This window comes from Rhinolophus sinicus, linkage group LG04 (genome assembly GCF_036562045.2).
Source record: "Rhinolophus sinicus isolate RSC01 linkage group LG04, ASM3656204v1, whole genome shotgun sequence".
NCBI classification, from domain to species: domain Eukaryota; kingdom Metazoa; phylum Chordata; class Mammalia; order Chiroptera; family Rhinolophidae; genus Rhinolophus; species Rhinolophus sinicus.
The window spans coordinates 181844065-181869353 of record NC_133754.1 but is presented as its reverse complement, the minus strand read 5'-3'; the positions used below and the strand labels follow the sequence as shown (position 1 = coordinate 181869353).

Genomic DNA, 25289 nt, shown 5'->3' with positions numbered 1-25289 from the left:
AAGAGGCTCTGCCCTGGGTCAGCGCTGCCCGATTTAAGTAGTCTGGCAGCCCCGCTGTTGCTCACCAGGGTGCTTTCCAAGTCTCGCACATCGGAAATTAATGGGAGGCAGCTGTGGCAAAGGAGAAACTACTGGGAGTCACAGGCTTGTGTTCCAGTCTTGCTTCTGTCTAGGGCTGAGCTGGAAGCACAGGGGTCAGTCTCTGCAGCCTTCTGCGCCTCTGTGGCCTCACTGCCATGATCTGGAGCTCTTAAAGTGCCACCCTGAGTGTCTGACGCACTGTCACCCCAGCTGAAAGGGGTTCTGTCTCTCAGCTTCTTTCCTACGCCTGCTCAGAGTCCTGTTCCCAGACCAGGGACTCGGCCCACCCTGGGTCTGCCAGAGCCCTCGGCACTCTGGGACACGGCCTCTCACAGAAAATCTGTTTTTGTTGAAACCTTCCTCTGGCCAGGTTTCATGGTGCAGCCTGGGAGCTGGTCCCTTTTACATTCACACACATTCTTTGTTTCTCATACATGCAGCTCTCACGGGTCTTTATGTGAGTGAAGATCACCGGTCAACTGTGCTGAGGCCCAGACGCTTTCTCCTCGGAGTCAGAAGGCCCAGGTTCCCAGGCCACAGGGAGCGAGGAATGCCAGGGACGCCACTGGTGCCATGAGAGGAGCTGGGCCACAGTGGACAGAACCGGGCTTGAGTCTCGGCTCCTCTCATGACCTTGACATGAAAGGCGACTAAGATGGGAGACTTCAAGACCAAAGCAGATGTGAGCGTCCAGGGCGAATGGGTGACAAGTGGCTTCCCAGCCCTTGAGCCCCTCGCCTAGGGGCCCCTCACCCATTCTGAGAATATAAAAGGATAGAGAGAGGAGCACATGGAAGGAAGCGTCCCCACCCCTCACCCAAAGGGTGCTCTCTTTTCCTACTCAACCATCATGGTCTTATGTGACTCAAAGTGTCTGCAGGAAAGTCACAGATGTGCCCAAGCTGTCACCCGAGGCAGGGTGCTTACAGCATTGCACAGAAACAAGGGGTGGTGGGCCGAGCACCGAACACACGGGGGCCTCACGGGCCTCCTGCTTCTCCTATTGGATGCCCGTGAGACCAGTCCAGACCCCTGGGCTCAGCAATTGGCTCTGGCCCTTCCTCCATGCCTGAGATGAGGTACCCTCACCTGGAGAATAAGGATACCGGCCCTCACCTCACAGGGTAGGCGTGAAGGTCCCAAGTGAACAGCGGCAAGTTCTGAGCACCGCTCCTGGCAGAGAGCACAGGCTCAGTACATGCTAGCTGTCACCATCATCACCACCATCCTCATCTTTGAGCCTGTTTCCCTGCCATGAACCAGCTGTGTGGTGGTTTTAACACGTGCACACTTTCTCTGCCACTGCTCCTGTTAGTGGTCGGGTCTACGTCCCCTCTCCTTGGTTCTGGGCAGGCCTTGGTGACTGCCTTGACTGTGGCAGAAGCGAGGCTATCTGACTTCCAAGGTAGGTCCCACAAATGCCATGATGCAGCCTGCACACTGTTCCTGGGACATCCTGTCTGGGGGCACACTGCCACACGAGAGTCTGACGACCCCGATCTGCCATTCGGTGAGGAAGTCCGGGGCACACGGCAGCCACATGAACATGTGTGTCCCGCCCCAGCTGCAGCTCTGGCCCACAGCCAGCACCAGGCCTGTCCAGATGACTTCAGCCCCCAGCCATTGAGTCCCTCTGTCTTCGAGTGTTTCCAGCTGAGGCCCCAGACACCGTGGAGCAGAGACAAGCTGTCTGGCTGTGTCCTGTCCAACTTCCTGACCCGCAGAATCTATATGTGTAATAAAATGGTGGTTGTGTGCCGCTAGGCCCTGGGTATCTGTTACGCGGCCGAAGTCCTGGTATAGCTGGCGAGTGGTGAGCTCGTGCTGAGGTGAGGGCCCCTGGCTCCGTTTGCTGCCTCCCACTGTCCCTCCATGGGGACAGCATCAGAGCCTGCCTGTTAGGGCCACAAGCTAACGTTCCCGAGTGGTAAGCGTGTGCCAAGCACTGTGCTAAAGGCTTTTCGGGCACAGCCTCAGCCCTGTGAAGGAAGCCAACACGAAGTATTTATTCCTACTCCCATTTCACCAACAAGAAAACTGAGGCATAGACGGATTAACCCGATGGCCCAGGGTCCCACAGTGAAGTGCTGGGGCCGGGGCTTTGAAGTCGGGCCTACCTGACTCCAAGCAGGGCTGTTGCCCACTGGGCGATGGAACAAGGAAGACAGAAAGGTGTGTGGGGAGCAGTCCTGAAGGTGCGAGAGCAGAAACCCCAGGCGCAGGCTGAGATTTTCCATAGACTTGCTTTGCTGCCAAGGACTCTTCAGAGAAAACCTGTCAGTTGGTTAAGCCACGTGGAGGCGGGGCTAACAGAATCTGGAAATGTCTTCACCAGTTCCAAGGCACACACAAACATGACTTGCCTTCTCTGGGGGTCAACGCTCTTTATGATTTTTGCTCTCCAGGAAAATATTAGTTCATTTATATAAACTAAACATTACATACAGGGGGAAAATTGAAAACGTGGCATTCCTGGCCGTTTTTTTTCTCCACAGACCAGAAACTGAGAAGGTTTCTCCATTTCCTTTCTCACAGTGTATTTGTTGGTGCAGAACTGCCAGCATAGCCACTCCCCAGGGCTGGGGGGTGGAGAGTGGGGGCAGCTCTCTGGGGGTGCAGAGGCCATCACAGAGGCAGAGGGTGCAGCCTCAGCTCAGGACCACTCTGACATTAACCAAGGCTCCGAGGGACCCAGGACCAGGGCTGCTCCCAGTGCCAGAGCCAGTGTCTCCCGCGCCCAGGCAGCCAAGCTGGTTAGAGAAGCAGGCGCAGCTGCGAAGAGGAGTCAGGGAGCTCACACGGACCTCCTCCTAGCTCCCTGATGTGCCACACATGCCCCCCCAGTGGCTCCTGCCCCTGTCCCCCAACTAACATGTCGGCTCCATGAGGACAAGTCTTGGCTTTGCTCCACTGGGTACGTGGCCCATGGCCCATAGCAAGTGCCTGGCTCGCAGCTGTCCCTGGGCATGGACGTCTTGAGTGAAGGAACGAATGAACGCATCTTGGGGCCTGTCCTTGGCCGGTGTGGGGGTGCCTGACTGCTGGAAAGGAGCCCAGAGTGGTAGCTTACGCCCCCTCCTGAGGCGCCGAGGGAGGCTGTGTTCCTCCCATTCCTGGGACTGCAAGAGGCACACGTCCCCAGTCTGGTCGGGCCACGCAGCCCAGTCTAATTGCCAGATTGGGGAAATCCTCCCTGGAGCTGCCCCTACAGCCCCGCCCTCCATGGGACCCCTCGGCTGTCCCATGGGGGCCACCTCTCTGTCACCTGAGTCGATGTGAAACCTTCCAGATGCTCCCGGGCCCTCTGGTGATCAATGAAAACCTTAACATCCTGCTTCCAGGGCTGCACCAGGGGTTTGGGAAATTGGTGGAAAACACTCTTGAGAGCCGGGGCTTGCTCCACTGCATGAAAACTGCTGGCAGCAGCACTTCTCCGAGAGGGAGTGCGGAGTCAGCAGTCGGCCCACTCTGGAACTGCCTCCGAGAACCAGGTGCCCACAGGGCCCAGCAAGGAGCTCAGAGGCTGGGGCTCCAGGGACAGGAAAGGCAAGCACAGGTATTTACCCAGTGGCCCTGTGTGCCAGGCTCTGAGAACTCCAGACGGGTCCTTACCTCGGGGGTTCATTCTGGTGGGGAAGGCAGAGCTGGGACAGACAAGCACAGTTAACTGTCTGATCACCACAGAGGGACGTGCTACGGAGAGGGGAGAGAGCTGCAAGGGGTGGGATGGGGTGCAGGGTCGGCAAACTCTGTGAAAGGCCAGCTTGTGAATGTTTTAGGCTTTGCAGGCTGGAGGGTCTTCTCCCAACCACTCAGCTCTGCCACAGGCAATAGGTCAGGGATGGATGTGGCTGTGGATTACCCCCTAGATGGCCAGCCCTGGTGTGAAGGGCCTGACGGGTCCAGGAAGGGTGGGGATAGGGTGGATAAAGGCTTCCCGGATGTTGATAAAAACAACATCCTCCTAATAACGGATGTTACACTTGATGAGTGTGTTCTGTGTGTCAGGTTCGGTGCCATGGGTTTTACACACTCAATCTCAGTAAGTTCCCACAACAACCCTGAGGGAGGTATTAGTGTGCCCACTTCACAGGTGGAGACAGTGAGCCTTTAGCGGAAACTGGGTGTTCTGTTTGATGCTTAGCCTTGACACTCACCAGTCACTTCCTCTCCTCAGCCCAGAGGCGCTGGGTGCCACACCATTCTTTATGTGAAGTATTTATTCCTGTCCATTTCACTTTCACCGAGTCTCTTCATGTGAGCCATTCAAGGACAATTCAGTTCCCTGCCAGGATTCTGACTGATGCTGGAGGCTCGCTAACTTGCTGCATTCTGGTTTCACATGGCTAATGAATGACAGAGCAGCTGGAGGTGATGGTGGAAGGGTCGGGTGAGTTCGGCTGACCCTGGAGGAGGCAGGGCCAGGGCTGGGGCCAGCTCGGGCACTGACATTCTAAGCAGGGGTCACAAGTAAGTGTAATTCCTCCTTTCCTGCCTGAGGGCTCGGTGAGTGGCCCAGTCCTTGAGGCCCCCATTAGCCGTGTGGCTGCTGGTCTACCGCCCTCCAGCCACGCAGGGGGGAGCTGCTGGTACAGACCTGGGCCAGGGGCAGGAAGGAGCAGTGGGACATGAATCCTGCAGCCCTGCTGGGAGCACAGAAAGGAAGGGTAGCCATGGGGACTTCTCGGCAGCCAGAGACGTGGGTCATCCTGCTAAGGCACATGACCCGGGTAAGTCTGGCTGCAGAGACTTCTTATTCAGACTAGTCGGGAGGAGACACAGAGGGCAGAACACTGCGTGTGTCAGCCCACTCTCTACTCCAGAATTTTGGCGTCATCTCCTGAAGAAATAGTCTCCAATGGTTAGTGTTTCCTATTGTCCCTTCTGTGGCCCTAAACAACTGCTTTAGGAACCTGCTACTTTTCCGACATCCCTCTGACAGGATCCCGGCCCATCCCCCAGTGGTCAGGTTTAGGTGATGGAGCACCCGAAAGGAACACTGCTGACTGAGAGGGACAAACAGAGGCAAGAAGGTAGAGACAAGAGCAGCACCAGGAGCTTTCCTTCTGGTCACCTTTGCTAGTGGGTCATCTGTCACGTGTAGAAGGCGGTGGATTTGGGGGGAGACTGCAGAAGATATGTTAGTATTGGGCTCATGGAACCCTGTGAAAATCAAGCTTAGGCCAGGGCTCTGTGGATCAACCAGTGTCTCCCTCTGCTAAGTTACTCGGGGTCCCCTGGGGTGCCAGGGGCAGGGTGGAGCCAGCAGAGGCTGGGAAAGAAAAGGAGCGTGGAGAGAACCCTGGTGGTCAGGGCAGAGGCCTTGCTTGCTAGGGCTCAGGAGAGGCTGCAGCGCTGCCCTTTGTAGGCTCTGTGGTCCTGTGCCCAGCAGGAGATGTAAGGGCCATACTGGCCTGGCTCCAGACAGTAGAGAGAGTGTCTTGAGCAGGTCACAGGCTGGGGGTGGCACAACACCAGGCAGCAGCTTGCAACACCCACCTCCTCACCACTCACTCACTACATGTCAGGCCACCCTGAGTGCCTTCCGGATAGCATTTCCATTTGACGTCTCAACGATCATGGCAATGAGGTTTTTTTAATCCTCATTTTACAGGTAAGGAAACTGAGGCTCAGGGGGATGAAGTTGCTTGTCCAAGGCTGCAGAGACCTAGAACCCAGGTTGGTGTGACCCAAGCTCACACCAGGAGGAGGAAGAACAGTCAGCCCCTCGCCCCCAATCTGGTCCTTCCCTGGGCACAGCACAAATCAGCCCGTCACTGAGAGGTGGCTGAACACTGGTGAGAGGAACTGGGACAGCGATAACGACGAAGCACTTTCACAACGTGCCCACATGGCTGCGCGCTTTGCAGGCCCAGGCATCGCAACAACCCTGCAAGGTGAGTAGCCCCTCCGTTGTGTGAATGAGGCCACTGAGGACCAGAGCGGTCACGTGACAAAGCTAGGAAACAGGACAGCTCGGGTTGATTTCAAAACCTGGGCCCTTAATCACCAGGGAACACTGTGTGTGCCCCAAATATGTGAACGGAACTGATGCTCCAGGAAGGTGACCCTTCTGTGTCTGGTGGCACCAAATACCCTGGCATCCCCTGTACCCCTCCAGGGCACGTCCACCCGCGCCTGGGCAGGAGGCCTGGGGATAAGGGTCCAGGTGACCCGGAGAAGATCCTGGGGTTTTCTCTATCTACCCTGGTTGTGCTCCCAACATGGGGTTCTGATCTTGCCTCTCTTGGGGCTTTTGGGTCCCAGGCTCTTCCAGGGAACCCCAGCCCGGAGGGCCCCCGGGGCCCCATGTGATGAGGAGCCTGGACAGGTTGGTGTGGGAGGACTATGCGCAGGGATAGCTGACTGTCAACCTGCAAACTGAACTGCAACCTTTGGCTCCACAGTCAAGGCCAAGGCGGGCAGACATATTAGGGCTAATGACAGGTTTGCCCCCACTCTATGTGGTGTGGCTACAATACCTGCAAGATCTTCTTTGGAAGAGACTAGTCTTGGAGAGCTGCTTCCTGGTTCAATTCTGAGCGACAGTCTGAAAACAAAGATTTTCACAAGGTCAGATGGGCTCTGGCATCTCCGAGGGGGCCTGAGTATACGTATGTTTGTAATTGGGAGACTGGACGGCTATACAGGACCATGATGATCACAGAGCCCAGGAACCCTTCGAGGTCTGCTCCAGATCACAGCCAATTCCTTCTGCATCCCCAGGGGGCTTCCGTGGCCAAGAAATAATGGTTAACGGTGACACAGCAAAAGGAGTAGTCACGCCCCTCATCAGCTGGGCACCAATGTTCATTCGCAGGCCAACCCTGTGAGCCAGGTACGCATATGATCTCCATTTTACAGGTGAGAAAACTGAGGGGTAGTGAGCTTAAGTAAGTAGCTCCCCAAGTTCATAGCGCACCAAGTGGAGGAGCAGGGGAGCAACCCCCAGGGTGTCTGACACCAAACCCGGGTTTTTATCGTCACATGGCACCCCCTTTCAGATGCCCCCCGAGAGGCAGGAGGCAATAGACACATTATGAGGATTGGCACCTCAATATTACTATTATTTTAAAGCCTCAATTAAGAACTTCTGGGTGAAAATGACAGAGTGAAGCCAGATGCCAGGCTCTCCCTCTCCCAACAAAACCAACACACAATTATGAGAGCTTAGGAGTAAACAAACTGAGCAGCTGCTACTCAACAAGGGAGCGGGCACTAAAGAAGCCATGAACTTCAGACCAAGAGCTGTAATGGCGCGGCTGTTGTCCTGCCCTCTGAGGCTTCCAGGAGGTCTGTGTGGGCCTCCTTACCTAGCCCTCCTCTGAGTGGCTCCAGATGCTGGGCAGAAACGGGTGGGACGGGTGGACAGCAGGGAAGCTACAGTGATGGAAATAAATCCTCTATGGGGGTGGGGGGGATTTCACAATTGAGGGTATCCTTTTCTGGAATGGGATACAGCCCCAACAGGATGGAGGAAACCCTGATTGATACAGGTCTTTTCAGAGAGCCCCCATATCTGGACTGCTTGCTCCCTGCCTCCATGGAGCCTGGGCTCTGTGTTGCCCCAGGCAACAGACGAGGGAAAGACTAAGAACCCAGGGACCTCACAGCTCAGCAGCAGGAGAACCAGCTGATCTCACACACAAGAGCAGTCAGACGTCACCTCTCTCGATCACAGCCATGGGACATCCAGACGGAGCCTGTCCAAAGGGAGCAGACGAAAAGGAATGGCACAGCAGCCTAGCAAACATCCTCTCCCAGGAAAAGGAGAGAGGAAGGAAGGCAGCAAATTGTGCAGCCCAGGGTGCAGCCCCCAGGAGGACAACGAAATGCCCCCAAGTGCTCTGAGCAGGAGAATAACTCACGCAGAACACGGGGTGAATAAAACAAGACCTAAAAAATGAAATGATAATACAAGGAGTAAGATGGAAAGGGAGACTGGAGATCTAGGGGAACAAAGTAAGGACTGAATGAAAACCTAAATAGAAACATATCATTGAAGTGACGGTCGATGACAAAGATGGAGATTATAGCCATTAGAAAGAAGCTAACGGGTATGGAAAGCAGAGTCCAAGATATGGATTCCTGGAATTGCTGAAAAAGAAAAGCCAAGAAATGGCCCAGAAGAAGGAGTCAGAGATATAAATGCAAAGAATTCCTCTGAAATGAAGAAAGCACACCATGTTCCAAAGAAACTTGGTATGTATGGGACCCCCACTCGGAAGCATTCCCCTTGTTAAGCTTTTGAACTTCAAGGAATTCTTCACCCACCAGGAAGACAAAACACGACACTTACAAGAGGGAAAATGACTGGCTTGAGGCTTCTCTACAACAACATGCAAGGCCCGGAGGGTGTGCAAGCCCCGGGGGAGAGACGCAAAGGAGCGGCGCCCCGCAAGTCAGCTGCGGACACTGTAATGAAAGAAACCAGAGCTTGCAGGACTAGTGAAAACCTACTTCATGATGAAATCCAGTGAATTAAGGGACTGATTTAAAATAAAGGCGCCAGGAACGGAGAAGCTGTGGAAAAACAACAGGTGGCAAGAACTGGATCTGGTTAATAACACCAAACAGTAGGAATCGAGATTCCTGACCATGATGAATACGTTATAAACTTGGACGACGTAGTAATAATATAACAAAATACTGGAAGATGGCGCAGGATGTTCTCATCTTTCATAACCAGAGTGAACTGACCCTGCGTACGATGGAAATCTAGTTAAACCAGAACGTATGGACTCAATCCTCTTGATGTTTTCCTGACCTCCTTCATGAATCTTAGAAGGCTCATCTAGGAAATCATATCTCTTGTGGTGGCAAAATATTTATTTGAAGAGCAGCAATTCCTTATGGTTTATTCCAGTTCCTTTTTTCTGGTTAAATTAAAATTAAAGTTTAATATTTTTAATTAAAAATAGCAAGTGTAGCTTGATCCAATTTTAATAAATTCTGTCCTAGCGTCCGTCCACCTGTCCATCCTTCCCTATGCATATCTACACTTGTACTTTTTATGCATAGAAAAATGTCCAAAGTTATGTCCACTTAATGCTAACGGTCATGCTTCCTAGGTGGTGGGAATTAGGGTAATTTTTCTTAAATAAAACAAAATAGACTAAAGGTTGAGAAAAACCAAGCACTGCGTGGGCCCCTTTGGCACAAAAGCTCCAAAGTAGATGGGGGTAGGGTCATCAAGGTAATAGCTAAGCCTCTGTGTCCTCTGGGGTGGGAAGCAAAGTTTCTAGCTGGGCTCTAGAGTGTGGATTCCTCCAGTAGAATCATAAGCCCTGAACGTCTCTGCCACTCAGAGCCAGGAAGGGACCCACTCCCTGGGAAGGGACTTTCTCAGTGGTCTGAGCCCAGGGGCCTGGGGGTGAGAACGCAGCCTTCCTCCCTGAGTCTGTCCACTTGGACCCCAACAAAGGGCCTTTGTAAAGTCCAGGCTGACTGTTGTTTAGCATCAAGTTGGGGTGGGGGGTGAGGGGTAATGTCCTTCTGAAGGAAAGGAGTAGTTACCCACAATCTGCGCCTTGTCCAAGGATTAGCTCATGGTCAGAAGTATTAATAGGCCGTTTTTCTCCTTAAGGGATATTAGTGTTAATGAAAAATTACTGTCTCTTTAATTGTACTACTGGCACATGAATGGAAAATATTATCCCAGAACCTAAGTGGGGATCATTTTACACTCCAGGGTACTTTTTTTAGGAACAGCAAATGCTTCGTAAGTAAAATGAGCTCAGTTTGTGGCAAACATAACTTTAACGATAATCTCTGGCCTTCAGTTATTGTTGTTACTATTATGTAATAGATCAAAATTTCATATTATATTCTATTTTAACAAAATATTATACAATAATAGCTGAAGCCATTATGTCTGTTCCCCAAGTTATAACCCATCATTAGAAGCACCTAGGGAGCTTTAAAAATACAATTTTCCAGGACCCACCCTAGACATCTGGATGGTTACAAGGCTCCAGGTGACTGGTTCACAGTCAGGGCTGAGAACCATGACTGCAGAGCCGGCAAATGTGGAGCTGCTTGAGCAGCCACTCCTGGGGTCCTGGTGAGTGAATCACAGGTAACCTGGGGGGTGTCTCTAGGGGCCACAGTTCTCTACAGTTTTTAGTAACTTAGATGAAAACCAAGTAGTCAAGCTGATCACATTTTCAGATGCAAAACTGGAAGAGATAAAAAATATATATACTGGGTAACAGGATTCAAAGGAATCATGGTACACGAGAAGCGACCAATAAGAAGAGATTTAGAGGAATACATGTCAAGTTGACAGGTAGGGGGTAAGCGATGAGTGACAAGAAGGCTGAGACCTGCCTTGCTCTACCAGCTCACATGAAAAGGTTCTGAGGCTCTCGGTTGACCTCAAGCTCAAAATGAGTCAAGAGGATGTCCAATTAACACGGCAGACATAGCTGATATGAAAAACCCTCCTTCACCCTCTAAATACATAGAAATGCTGGATAAATTCCCAGGGGCCACAAATGAAGGAAGAACCAAAAGCCAGAGCAGGGTGAGTGGAAGATGAGGCCAAGGGCCCACAGGGGTCTTCGTGGAAACTGGGTGACTCCACAAGCATCGCATGGGACAGAAATGGGGCCTCAGCCAGTGCCAGTCAGTGAGTATCCTGCAGAAAGCTGGGAGCGCAGGGCGCTGTCTCGTCCACGAAACAGGCTCGTGGAGAAAACTCCGTTTGCCAGCCTGGAGCTATGGCTTGAAAGCTGCCCTTCTACCCAGTACTGTGAGTCACTAGTGAGAACCTGGAGCACCAAGCCTGTATGTACCACGCACTGCTGTGGAGTCCAAGTTCACATTACCCAAGCGATGTGGGAGAGCCATGCTGAGGAGTTCACAAAACACCTTTCTCAGAGCCGTGGCACCTGTGGGCCTGGGGCAGAGGCTGGCAGGAGGCGGTGCTCAGACTGCACCACTGAGGGCTCTGTGGGGTCAGGGGTCACGGGTCACATCACGTGCATGGGCTTGTGTGGCTGGGGCGTGGGTGCGCTGCAGTGGTCTTCTATAAGCCCTACAGGGGGCGACTCACTGGTCCCAACGAGGGCCAGGAGGCAGTGGGCACTCACTTGTAGTTGTCGTCTTCCACAAATTTCTGGAGCTCTTCGATGTAGCGTACGGACTTCAGGTACTTTTGCACATGGGGCAGGGTTGTGAGGTGATCTGCAAATGGGGGACAAAATCCAGAGGCTTCAGTCTCTCCCCATCTCTAGGCCCCAAATGAGCAGTGTACAAATCACTGATTTTGGCACTAGATGCTCCTTGGGTATTGGGACACATTCAGTCTGTCTACAGTTGCTGATGGTCCCTTGGGCCAGGCCCTGTGCGGGGCACTGGGCACAGAGGGGTCATCAGGCCTGGATTCTGTCCTCGAGGGGTGACCCCAGATGGCGAGGCCACAGACACCACACCTCGAGGCCACCACACTTCCTTTCTGGGGAAAAGACGGGTCTTTGGGGAAAGCTGGCCTCCAGAACACACCAGAGCCACCTGTCTGTGCCCGAAAACCGATTTCCCCGGTGGAACTAGGCAAACCTCTGAGTTTGCCCATCACTGTGTGACAAGAATGCAAGAATAGATGAACAAACCCTATCCAGCCTAGTGTGAAGGCCCAATCCACGTCCTGGCACAGATGGAGAGTCTGGCCCGTGGCGGCAGCTGCTGCATCCTGGGAAGACAACACTGGAGCACCTGTTCTGAGCCAGGCTTTATACCAAGCAATCTAGGAGTCACCTGCTTTAACCTTCACATCTAACTCATTTGGGGGACATAATATACCCATTTCACAGAAGAAGCCATAGCAACTTGCAAAGCTCATGTCACTGGGAAGTGGCAGAGTCAGGTTTTGATCCCAGGTCGCCTGAGGCCTCTGCCACTGGATCCCATTTCCTAGCGTTCCTCAGCAGAAGTGGTGTGTGCCACAAGCAGGTCTGGCCCATAAAACCCCCTCTTCTGTGATTCTCTCCCTTCCTGTATCTGCCAGCTGGAGGTATTGTTCAGTGGAGGACTCTGCGGCCAGGGGACATGGCAGAGCCACCAGACGGAAGAGCCTGGGTCCTGAAGTGGCTTCGAGGAGCACTGCCCAGAAGCTGCCCACAGAGCTCTTCATGAATGAATGGCTTGGGAGCCAGACAGACCTGGGCGCTGCCACTCAGCACACGCATGAGCTCAGACAAGCAATTGACCTGTTTTCAGCAACAGCTTCCTCATCTGTGATACAAAGACGGTAACATCTGGTTTGCATAGTCTTTGAAGATCAAATGTGTGTAAAAGATCTAGCACATGTTTTAGTATCTAGCACAAGGTATTAAAATGAAGAGTTGTGTGGGGACTACCTGGTTTCTAGAGCTTTCTGTCTGATGATGTGCTGGACCCCAATTTCAGTGATCAAGGTTTCACAATTCCAACAATCAGGGGTACTAACCATAGCTGCAGGAAACTTGTAAATCGGCGATTATTCGGAGAATATTGTTCATCTGATTGGATCTTTGTTCGTTTTCCATGATGCTGCCTGAGGCAGGATATGCAGAATCGATGTAGATTAGATCCAGAAGATAGATCCCTAAGAGTAAAGAAGGTATTTAATGATGGTGGGCGTCACCATTAATCAGACAAAACAGCACAAAACTAGCTCTGCTAGAAGGTATAAAGGGTGACATGAAAAACTGAGATACTCTTTGGATTTCCATTCCAATCCTGACTACTAGTTTTTCACATAGATTGCTCAACTGTAAATCACACATCTGAGCAACAACCAAAATAAATGCTGGCAAGATTCTAGCATTTCTGGTTCATACACTCTCTAGCAATAAGGGTTTTTTTCCCTGTAACCCAACTGGAAAATAACAGGACATAAAAGGGATGAATGAATACTTGTGTTTTTCACCAACCGATGAAGTTTAATAGGTCTAAGGGGTCGTGTCCAGCAGAACACGATTTGGATTGAATTCAGTTTTTCATTTATTCACCTAGCTGTGTATCCATTTGTCTATCTATCTATCTACACACACACACACACACACACACACACACACACACACACCATAAATTAACTAAGGGACAAAAGAAGAAATCAAAAAAAGCAAGTCCTTGGTATAAAAGCTAAGGCTAGACAGAGAATTCTCCTGAGGGTGCTTAATAAGAAAATAGTGTGTGACATACAAACATGGCTATGCCCGGCCAGTGTTGAGCTGCGGCATGGCCGCATGGCATTGCCCCAGGGGGAATTCAGGACAAAGCACCTGGCCGGGGACTGGCTGTGCAGCGTGTGCACGACACAGCGCTCGGCTGACTGGCTTGCTGCAGGGCCGCCTTCCGACCCTTGGGGGGCATGCGTGGACAAGGGGTGGCACATTCTTCCAGCAGCCCTCCATGAGTACTGCCACTGCACCCATAACATTGGCGGGGTTGAGCAGGAGTATGACGTAAAGCAGAATTCAAGGCAGAAAACATTGAGCAAGGCAAAGAGGAGTGATTGATATTAATGAAAAGCACATTTGATTGAGGAGATCCAATGATTACAAATTTCTACGCACAAAGCCACACTGCATCAAAGTATACAAAGCAGAAAAGTGCCAGAAATGAAAAGTGCATTCAACAAAGCTGTAACTATACAGGGAGCCTTGGGCATGTCTCTTCTAGAATTTGTGTGTGTATGTGTGCATGTGTATGTACATTAAAAAACACACACAAATACATACATGTGTGTATGTGTGCATATGTGATTATAGTATTTGAGTCACAAAATTAACAAGCTTGGCGTTATACAAATGAAAATGTAATTCATTTCAAATACCCATGGAATGCTTATAAAACTTGATTATATACTAGGCTGTAAAGAAAAGCTCAATAACTTTCAAAAAGTAAATGTAACATTATTCACATTCTTTGACCTTACATTACATCTAGGATTTAACAATAAATATAGAAAAAAGTCTAACCATTTGGAAAATCCACATGCACACATAGAGACACTCACAAGCAACTCTCAATTCAAAGAAAAAACAAAAAATCTAAAATAAAAAGTCTTTTCAAAGACAATGACAATAAGAACATGACAAGTCAAAATTTATGGGATCAGACCAAAGTGGTAATCAGAGGAAAATTTATAGCCGTAAAAGTTTACTGTTGAACTACTAAGAATCATTACAAATAAAATTAACCAGGTACTTAATGTAAAAGTCGCGGGGTTTTTTTGTATGGATGGATGAGTACTGCACTGACTTACACATTCATTATGTTATTTATCCTTACAACAACCCATTTTATAGAGGAGGAAAAGGAAATGCAGAAGGGATGTGTAACTAGCTCCAGGTCACACCGCTGGCAAATGATGCAGATGGGAGTCAAACTGAAGCCTGCCTCCCTGAGGACTTGCTCTTGCCATCACAGTAAACCGCTGCTGCTGGATACCATGAGTCATTCATCTGCTTTTAAAATAGCTACACATTGTGACGGGAAACCATTAAATCACAGAAACATATGCTGGTACTTCTCAGAGGAGCCATTTCCACTTCCGTTCTTTCTAAAGGCATCATATTTCCAAAATTTTAATCCTTAGAAATAATTTCTCCTGTGTAGAAGCTCCAAGTTCGGTAGTTGAAATCCACAGAATGCCTCTTTCTCTTGCCCTTGTTTTTCCTCTCCTCTCTTAAAAATGTAACTCAGTTACCGCCCCAAAGACTCAGCAATGGCAGTCCTGAAAATCCCATTACTGCTTCAAACACAACAGAAAGTCTCTAGTGCTGAGCGTGAGGTGACGGGATGAGGGACATGGGGCTGCTTTGTTTCACGTGAGAACTGGGTGCAGACCTGAACCCAGCGGCCTCTGAGTGGCACAGTGAACAGTGCCCAGGAAGAGACACTGAGCAGCAGGACACGGGGAAAGGAGAGACCGGATGCTTCCCGAGGATTTGCTACAAGGTGGACACCGACCCTCCTTACCTCATGTGACCCTCCCATCAGCCCCATGAGGGTTACAGAGAAAACCAAAGCTCAGAGAGATTAAGAAACCTGCCTAAGGCCTCACAGTGAGCGTGCAGGATTTGAACCCGGAGCTGTCTGGCTCCAGCGCCCATGTTCCTGCCCACTCACTGGCCATCAGAAACACACGGGGAACTGCCTTTTCTCCAATAACACCCCCAGCATGGAAGCCTCGTCCTATTCCCCCCTGTGAGGACGGGTGCGGGCCCCTCTGCTTCCCCTCAGGTTCCTGGCTCTACAAACAGAAGCCAGGAGAACTTGCTTTTGAAGCGTTGCCATATTGTTAGCCCTTCTTTTACCCCAGCCACACACCATGTCCCCCCACCAGCCCCTGGGGGCACGAGGAGCTCACTGCTTCATAAGAGCAAATTCCACTGCCCGAGTGTTCATCACCCACCTCCACAAAGTATGCCGCCTCCAGCACTGGCGACTCCCGGCATCGGAGCACACCGCCAAGGCCACAGTGTGCCGAGGGCTGAGGGGACCTCCCAGGGAGGCCTCCTGGCCCCAGGGACCCGGGCGACCTTGATCCTCCGTAACCTCTGGGCACAACCTTCATATAAACAACCTTTCACTCCCACAACAAAAACTCCAAAAGCAGCAAATCTTCCACAGTTAATAGTACGCAAATCCAGGGAAATCTTTTCAGTATTATTAGCCTGTAACCAGAAATACTTAAAAGCCTAACTCATAATGAAATCATAAAAGAGCCACCTCCCACTTGTACTGGCCAGTGCTGTGCTAAGCCTATACAAGCCCTCACCACAACTGCAATTATGGACTTATTTGTATCATTCAAGCATTTACTGTCTGATTTCCCCGTCAGACGTAAAGCCCCTCCAAGTAGGAAGTGTGTCTTGCTCCACCAACTCAGTCCGCAGCGGCTGGAACAGAGTACACAGGAGCTGCTTGGTAAACATTAGTTGAAAGAAGAAAAGCATGAATGAAGGCATATTTTATTTATTCCATACAATAACTTTATGAAGTACATTGTTACCCTCAGTTTATAGCTGAAGAAAGTCAGGTGACGATAATAAAACTGAGCACTTACTATGTGCCAGGTCCTAAGCTAAAGGCTTTGCCGAGAGATGGACTCGTAACAACAGCACTGTTGTCAGGGTGGATTCACCTCTATTTAGAGAGAAGAAACGGAAGCCGAGAGAGTTGTATTGCTTATCTGAGGCCACACAGCTGGGAAGTGACACAGGCAGGATTTGAATACAGGTCTGTCGAGGCTGCCATATTGTTAGCCCTTCTTTTACCCCAGCCAGTCCTCTGGTGCCTGGCAGCTGCGAAGTAAGCTGAAGCCAGAGGTTCCCCAGCCTGCTTTCTCCTTTGGGATCAACACTGTCCAAGAGGGCGCACGGCTATACTGCGGCCACCTCCCCCTGCTACATCTTCCACCTCCTGCCACTGCCTCCCTGGCACGCATCACGGCATAGCTGTCCAGGGCCCATCCTCAGTGGGCCCACCCAGGCCTGGAGGCCCTGCCAACTCTGCCACGTGACAGGCAGCTGTGTTGTGAGTGGGAGAGTGTGGGGCTTAGAGCCAGGAGACTCGGAACCTGAGCTCTGCCGCTTCCCAGCTGGGTGGCCACAGGCAAGCCTTTTCACCTCCCAGGACCTCAGTTTCCTTGACTGGGATCGGGGATAATGATGGCGGTCGTGAGGAGTCTCCTGGCTCAGGGCCTGGACCACTGAGATGCCCAAGAAACTAAGTTGATCCGAGCCTGGCTCCACGGCGAGGCCCCACTTGGAGCAGCCCATGGGAGGGATGCACTGGCTGGGTTTGCCATAACCAGGGATGGCGCCCAGATGCCGAGCACGCGGTGGCCACCCACCTCAGACGGGCCAGTGCTGGGAGCTTCTATCTGGGTTGGGGCAGCACAGCTGGGACATCTCAGCTCCTTTCCTATTTATACAGTTACCTCAGCAGATGACACTGTGTTATTGGCCTTGTTGTGACGGACAGCAAGTGGGCCAGCTGCTGGCCCTGGCTGCCATGGAGCTGAGCAGTGTCAGGGACGGGGTCCATACTGGGAGGTTCAGGTGCATTGGAGGAAGCAACCGTAACAGTGACAGCCACTCTGTGACAGGAAAGGCTGGCCTGGCTTGTATCCGGCTGCTAGGTACTCTCATTTCCCAGATTACAGAATGGGACCTTAGAGAGGAAAAGTGACTTGTCCAAGATCACACAGCATGCAAGTGGGAGCGTCAGAATTTGAATTCAGGCATGTCTGACTCTGAAGGTTTGGCACAGAGAGCAATGCCAAGCCCTAGGGAATGGGAATCACTGGCTGGCACAGGGACAAGAGTCCCAGCCACAGAGCTGGGGGTGTGAGGACCCCTGCTGTGGCCTGCTTTCCCCCAGTGATGCTGCTGGCAGCCAGCATCTGGCCCAGCACTTGCCCGCCTGTAGACTGGACCTCCTCTGAGATGGACAGCTACCCAGAATATGCTTCTGCTCTGCTCCCTCCTTCCATGTCCCACACAGGGCCTGGTGTCACTGCTGTGGCTGCAACAGAAGTGCCAACCAGACTGCCATGGTGGGGCAGAGAGCCCAAGGGCTGGGAGCAAGTAGCCCTCAGCTTGCTCTGCTCTAGATGCCCTCCACAGCTGGGCTGGTCCCAATCCCAGGGGCATGTGGCCAAACCCTCTTCCTGACAGTGAATCCAGGCCCCCCACCAGGGTTTGTCCACAAGACGCCCCGGCCCCGAGGAGGGGGTGCCATGCTGACAAAGGAGGTGCTCTCCTGAACAGACACCTTCTCTTACGCTGCAGGACACCATGCTCCATGGAGCGGAGCCCACTTGAAGCTGGGTGCTCTCGGCCTCCCAGAGCCAAAGCCCATGGCTGGCACCCGGGCTTCACCGCAAGCCCAGAAACTCACTGCTCTCTTGTTTCTCCCATCGCCACCCGTCTCACTTCCATCCCGAGTCTGGTTTTGGTTTTTCTCACACAGCTATCTATTTAATAAGGAAAATTCTGCTGCGTTGAGGGGAAAAAAGCCCTCCACAGCAGAAAAATATGCCACATTTCCATTTTATTCTTTCCATTCTTTCTCTCTCTCTTTTAAAGTTTGAGATGAAAGACTTTTTTCCATGTTCTCCTGCTCTGCCTTAAAAAGATCACTTTCAAATTTCAGAAATGAGGAGGGCTGGCCCCCAGAACTATACTTGTGTGGTTTGATCACATAAACTGTCCTGATAAATTCCAAATGAAATAACAGAGCAGCAGCTCATTAGGTTTTTTTTTTTCTTTTTTTAAGAGAGCACAAAGCAATTCCATCTACTGCAGGGGGAGGTCTCAGCATGTGGCTCAGGACCCCTGTCAAGATGCCAGAAGGCTGTATTAATTAGTACCTGCTAATTAATATCAATCATGTAAAACACAGACTGCAGGAAAAAATCCTCACTGAAAGAATATTCCTTATGTACAATGTGCTGGAAGCTTAAGGACACTGAGACAAATGTTTCCCAGGTCTGCAGAAAGGGGGCAGGCCCAGGCAGTCACGTGTCAGGTGGTCAGAGCCCACGTTTCTGGGAGGAGCACATGGCCTCCTTTATTTCATGGTGTGGAGGCTCATGAATCACAGACGCACGTGGAGTGGCAAAGTCTCACAGCCAGCCCAGAATCTGGGATCCGGGGGAGTCAAATCTCCTCCTGGCTCCTCAAGGTGAAATGAGGCCCCAGTCATAGATCCCCTCATGCCATGGGGAGTACCTGGTAACCTCCAGGTGCGATGGGGTAACCTACTATTTGCAAACGCTCTCCTAGAGAGCTGTGGGATCACACAGCACGCGTTGGTATTCTGATCATCAATGAGAAAGGGCATGAGGAGAGGGCATTAATCTCATTATTATTGGGCTTGTTTTGTGCTGGACTCTGTGCTAAGTAAATTACATGTATTATCTCATTCAATCCTTTAACAACTCTATTGACAATAAAGAAGAAACTGGTACTTTCGTCTGTCTAACATCCACTCCCAATTCTTTTGAAAATAGTCTAGTCTTCTCTTTTCCTTTGGGGGAAATCATACCTCCCACACATAATCCATGTGGTTTTGGTAGGTCTAGAGCAATTCCACTTCCTCCCCTGCCCCAGGGGTAAAAATGAACCATTTGGGAAAGAAAAAAACATTCCAATTCAGAGATAAAACAAGAAACTGAAATTAAAATAACAAACTGTTTACATATAGGATGCAGTCAAAGCCACATAACTACTCAAATAAAAATCCATAGCCTCAACTGCTTATATTAATAATTATGAAAGATAAAAAAGAAATGAACTTAGTGTTTATTATAGAGAACTAGAAAAAGAACAAAACTAAGCAAAAGAAGGTAGGAGAAAACAATTGAAAATATAAAAGCAGAAATAATGAATTTCAAAAAGTAAGTTGGTTCTTTGGAAGTCAACAAAGTAGACAATCCTTTGGTATGTGTGATGGAAAAGAAAAAAAGAAAACACGGATTTATAATGTTAGGCATGAGAGAGAGAATGTGATTCCAAATACGGAGGAGATGTGAAAATGGTGATATGTAATTTTTATTGCGATGTATTTGAGAATCTAGACGAGACGGGTGCTTACTAGGGAAATCTATCTTCCCAAAATTGTCTCAAGAAGAGACAAAAACCTTCAATAAAGAGAAAAATAGCAACAATATTGAGAAAGATACTATAATTAAAAAGTACAATATCCAAATGGTTTTATGGAACCCATCCATAAAACCTTAAAAGAAAAACTGATGTTATTTAAATTATTCCAGAGAATAAAAAAGTCAGAAATATTTGCAGTGCTTTTTATGACTTCAGCATCAGCGTTATACCAAAACCTGACAGAAAAGGCATAAAAAAGAGACGGATCTCATTAATAAATAAAGATCCATAGGTTCCAAATAAAACATTAGTAAGTAAAACTCATCAGTGTTTTAAAATAATATTAGCAAACTGAATTAGCAGTATGCTAAAGATTGATAAAGCAAAGAGGTTTAATTACAGGAGTGCAATCACATTTCAGTAAATGATCTTGAGAGACGCTGGAAAGTCATTGATAACTTTAATATCCATTCCTGATAAAGTACTGAGCTAGGAACAGGCTTCCTTACTGTGATGAAGAATGCACGTTAGAAAAGTTAAAACGATGTTCTTAAGATGAAATCCTATTATTAGGAACAAGTCAAGAACACCTGACATACTGCTATCATTTAATACTATTCTGAACGCACAAGCCAATGAGATAAGACAAAGAAATGTGTTATAAATATTAAAGACACACATAATATTGCCATTATTTTCAGGCAATTGAATTAGTTATATTAGTTACATAATTAGATAATCTAGGATAGCCAACTGAAAAACTATCAGTACTAAATAAGAGAGTTAAATTAAAAGTAAATATACATAAATCAATAGCATTCTTATGTACCAGCAATCATCAGTTAGAAAATAGGGGGAAAAGAGAGCATGTACAGTAAAAATAAAACTATAAAACCCCTGGGAGTAAACTTAAAATGAAACGTTTAAGATCTATATAAATAAAACTTATTTGATAGAAAAATTATATAACATTTATTAAAATTAAATATGCACATATCCTGGGTTTATTAATTCGTCTTTGAAGAACCTACTTTACTGAAATAAAAGCAGAATAGTTACAAGTATGAACCTTTTCTCTATAACTCTCTATTTTAGTTGTCACAATGAGAATGTAACATTTTGATGATTACAGTAAAAATGAATAAAGTAAACGTATCTTAAGGATATGAAAGAATATGTAAATAAATGAGGAACTACACAATACTCCTAGATGGCAAGACTCAGCATTGTAAGGATGTCAATTATTGCCTAATTAACATATGAATTTCATGAGTCCAAAATTGATTTCAAAACTCACTGGCAATAAAAACAGGACATTTTTGAAAAGAAAAATGACACAGGGGGATTGTCCTAATTAATGTATAAAATTCATATAATTCCAGAGTTGACTTCAAAGTTCACCTAGAGGAGTAAATACATGAAAATAGAACATTTTCATTAAGCTGGGTGCCACTGCTACAGAACCAGACAAACCAACGACACAGAGTGGGGAAACCCACAACAGATGCATGTGGTTAGGGACATTCAGTGAAAGATAAGAGGGACATTTTAAATCAATAGGGAAAGAATGGGTCTTTCAATAAATGATATTGAGACCAATGATTATCCATTTAGGAAAATATAAAGCTGGGCGTTTACTACTTCATTCCTTAAAACAGAACAAATTCCAGATGAATTAGGGATTGAAATCTAAATAACACGTTTCAGAATAAAACATAGGAGAATCTTTTTATAACCTTGGGGTACACAAAAGCTTAAGTGTGACACGAAACTCAAGTCATGAAGGAGACTCACACACTTCTTTCTGCAGGATCAAAGCAAATACCTTACACGAAGTTGAAACACAAACGTCAAAACAGGAAAAATATTTGCAACTGAAAGGTAGTCAATAGTTCTAATATGTAAAAACCTCCTATAATAAAGGCAAATAATGTTACAGAAGATGATCAATAGAGATGTGAAAGACGCCCAAGCCTCACTAATAATCAAAGAAGTAGAAATTAAAACAAGTTTCTGTTTGTATGTTTTACTTTTGTGCCATTTATACTGGCATAGGTCAGAAAGGTTGCTAATACTCGGTGTTGACCAGAGTGTGTGACAACAGTCACTCTTATACAAGACTGACTGTGGCACAAAGCAACAGAAGCTGTTGGGAGGAGAACTTGCAGCATCCAGCAAAAATTTCAAATATGTGTTTTCCGAGATCAAGCAATTCCATTTCTAGAAATTTATTCTACAGTAATACTCCTACAAATTGGCAAAATAAACAAGGGCTATTCATTGCACCATAGTATGTAATTTATAATTGTGAAAACTTGCATGGTTTAGATAAATTTTTTTATCAAGTAGAGGAATATGATGCAGTTATTAAAAGAGTAAAATAGATTTCTAAGAATCAACATGAAAAGATATCCATGATGTGTTTTTAAGTGAAAAAAATCAGGTATGATTTTATGAGAGAAAGAGGATGAAAATGTATCACCTAATCTGTTAATGGTAGCCATTTTTAGGAACGGAATTTTAGGGTTATTTTCTGCTTTATACAATTTTATATTTTTTCAGCTTTCAATTATGGCATGTATTACTTTTAGAAACATAAAAGAGCAAGATCCTTGCTCCCTCCCTCCCTCCCTTCCTTCTTTCCTTCACCCTGTGTTCTTTCAAAAACCCAATCAGACTGTGCTCTTCCCCAGCTTCAAACTCCCCAACGACTTTCCATGCCGTGCAAGCATTTCTGGCCTTCTGGGTCCAGCCCATGTTTGCATCTCTGGCCTCTTCCCCCACTCTCTTCTTACAAGACACCGGCCTCATGGACCGCTCACAGTTCCCTGAACCAGCCTTCTGCTTTGTGCCTCTGAGCTCAGCAGAGGCGTTTCCTCCCCTGGCCCATTAGACCTCCTTCTCTGGCTGTTACCACGTTTCCCCGAAAATAAGACCTGGCTGGACAATCAGCTCTAATGCGTCTTTTGGAGCAAAAATTACTATGAGACCTGGTTTTATCTTACTATAAGACTGGGAATATAATATATAATATAATATAATATAATATAATATAATATAATATAATATAATATAATATAACATAATATAACATAACATAATATAACATAATATAACATAATATATAATATATAATACCGGGTCTTATATTAATTTTTGCTCCAAAAGACACATTGGAGCTGATTGTCCGGCTAGGTCTTATTTTCGGGAAAACAGGGTAGTTGGCTCTTCCTGGGTACTCAGAGCAGGGTGCCATTTTCTCAAGGACAGCATTTATTACCCACTCCCTGAAGGCAAGGACTGTGTCTTATCCATCTCGAGGGTCTACCACCAAGCCTAGCACAGAGGAGGGGCTCAAAAAACGTTTGGGGGGATGACTGGAACACACATGACTCTTCAATCTGACATCTGAAATTCCACTGGTCAGTGGAAGAGTAGCCGTAGCGGCCAGGTACCTCACTCCACAGCCCCTGTTAGGGTCAGCCGTGTGTCCTGATATCGCCAAGCTAAATACCCGCCTTTCTCTGAGGGCTACAAAGGGTTTCCAGAGTAGCTAACGTCACCAAAAGGAAATGCAAGATGATTCCCCCAGTGAAAGCCTCAGAAACCTGCCTCATATTGGGTAGAACCGAGACTGCCCACATGCCAAGGAAAACACCCGGAGCTTGTCTTTCCAAGCCTGGCTCAGAGATTCGCTACTGTGCACAGAAAGGCTCCCTGGACGTCCGCGGACACCAGGATCCTGGCCAGAGGGTGAGCTCATGGCCGGCCGGCTGCTTCAGTCACCAAAGTATTTTCCATTTCCACTAATTTGCGCATGTATCTGTGACCACACTTCACCTAGTCTTTAAGTGTAACAAAAAAGAATGGAGGCAAAGGCAACAATGTCAGGTCTGGTCATTACTCAATGGAAAGTGTAACGAAAACCACATTCTAAGCCCCCATCACCAAATCCTGCATTCTCGGGAAAACAAGCAATAGATTTTCGGCGAGTTGGCTAGAGCCAAACTGACCCTCTCTTTCTGAAAGCAAATTCTTCTCTGATTTTGCTGAAATGGAACACTGACAGGCTCCTTGGGTTCCTCTGGAGTAAAAAAGCATCTGACCACTGACTTACTTGTGTTTTGATTTCTCCCTGTCTTGCTCAATCGGGATGGCAGGATTCTAGCCCTGTCCTAGAAAACGGGCTTTCGGGGACCAGGGGCTCCCCCTACTCCACAGTGGGGGCCATCTCTGTTGGCTCCGCCCTTCTCCAGGACACACTGGGTACAGGAGGCACTCAACCCAGCTAGATGCAGCTGGTCCAGGGCCAGCCCAGCCTTTTCCAGCCCTACTCCACGGTCTGGGCCAGCAGGCAGAGCTACTCCCACCCAGCCTGTGACCCGGTCTCAGCAGGGCAGGAGAGCACTCAGCCCCACCAGCAGGGGACGCTTGCTGGTCTGGGATTGGGCCTGTTGAGTGGGATGGAGGGAAGGTAGACAGCAGGTGTCACTGGCTGGGGTCACGCTGCCAGGCCCACCATACCCTTGTGCTGCCTCTCCCCTGGCTGCTAGACTCAACACCCTTGGGAAATGATTCAAGAAACCCGACCCCGAAGAAGCATTCACCTCCTCGAGACCCAGCTTTCTACTCCGGTTGGTTCTACAGCATCAACTTTACGCAGCCCTGGCTCCTCCCCTTCTTCACAGCTCACTGTGGTTCCAGCAGACTTTGGGGCCTATGCTACCTCCCCGGGACCTTCCTGGCTACACCATCAGGGGACGCTGTGCAGGGAAGAGCGAGGTCAACGTGGCAGGAAACATGTCTGCTGACCAATCAGCAGTGGTGGGAGCACAGAGGAAGGTGGCAAGTCACTGTGGGGAGAAGGAAGCTGCAAGGGCACAGGGTGATGTGCTTCGGAACCGGCCACCGTAATCGTGAAAAGACATCAGTGCAGCAAAAATTCACTGACTGCCTCCCACATTCTAGACACGGGTACAGGGGAGAACCAGGCAAGCACGGCCCCTGACGCCATGAGGCATTCAGAAGAGGCATTAATTACACAAATAATAAGGGCATGAAACTGCTAAAAAAATAATACTCTAGTACATACTTACTTTGGAGAATTATCCTCAGATGCCAATGAGACCCACCCCCCAGAGGAATCAGTGGCACCTGAGACAGAAATGGGTTCGTCGTGTGTTCAACTCTCATGGGCTTCATTAATCTCCTCCCCACTGCCTTAGTTACTTAACTCCAGAGATGTTAAGTAACCTGCCCAAGGTCACTCAGCACATACATGGCAGAGGTCGGATTGAGCCCAGGTCGTTTGGCTCTAGGGCCCACACTCTTATCTACTCCGTTATATGAGATGCTCATCGCTCAGTACAGACAGGAAAGGAATGACATTAAAACCTAAGACATCTGTGTTCAAATTCTGGTATTGTCACTCGTTTGTTCAGTGTGATCCTGTGTGAGTTTTTCAACTGCTTTCTACAGCTGGAAAATGAAGAAACGACCGGTAACTTTCTCACAAAGCTGAGGTGAAGACTGGGAGATGACACACAGGAAGGGACTAGCACAGCATCTGGATAAAGCGTGCCCGGGGTATATGCCTGTTTCTGGAAA

The 25289-nt window shown here is 48.6% G+C and overlaps 1 protein-coding gene across 13 annotated transcripts in view; it reads right to left on the bottom strand.

The window, feature by feature from the left end:
* The window catches only part of RALGPS1 (Ral GEF with PH domain and SH3 binding motif 1), a 289405-nt gene that overhangs the window by 33960 nt on the left and 230156 nt on the right, over positions 1-25289 (bottom strand). For all 13 annotated transcript variants that reach the window (XM_074331041.1, XM_074331045.1, XM_074331044.1 and 10 more), the window contains 3 exons: positions 12530-12667; positions 11175-11268; positions 6564-6631 (listed from right to left, as the gene is read on the bottom strand). In XM_074331041.1, the coding sequence (XP_074187142.1) occupies positions 6564-6631; positions 11175-11268; positions 12530-12667 (300 nt within the window). The remainder of the gene's footprint in view (positions 1-6563; positions 6632-11174; positions 11269-12529; positions 12668-25289) is intronic.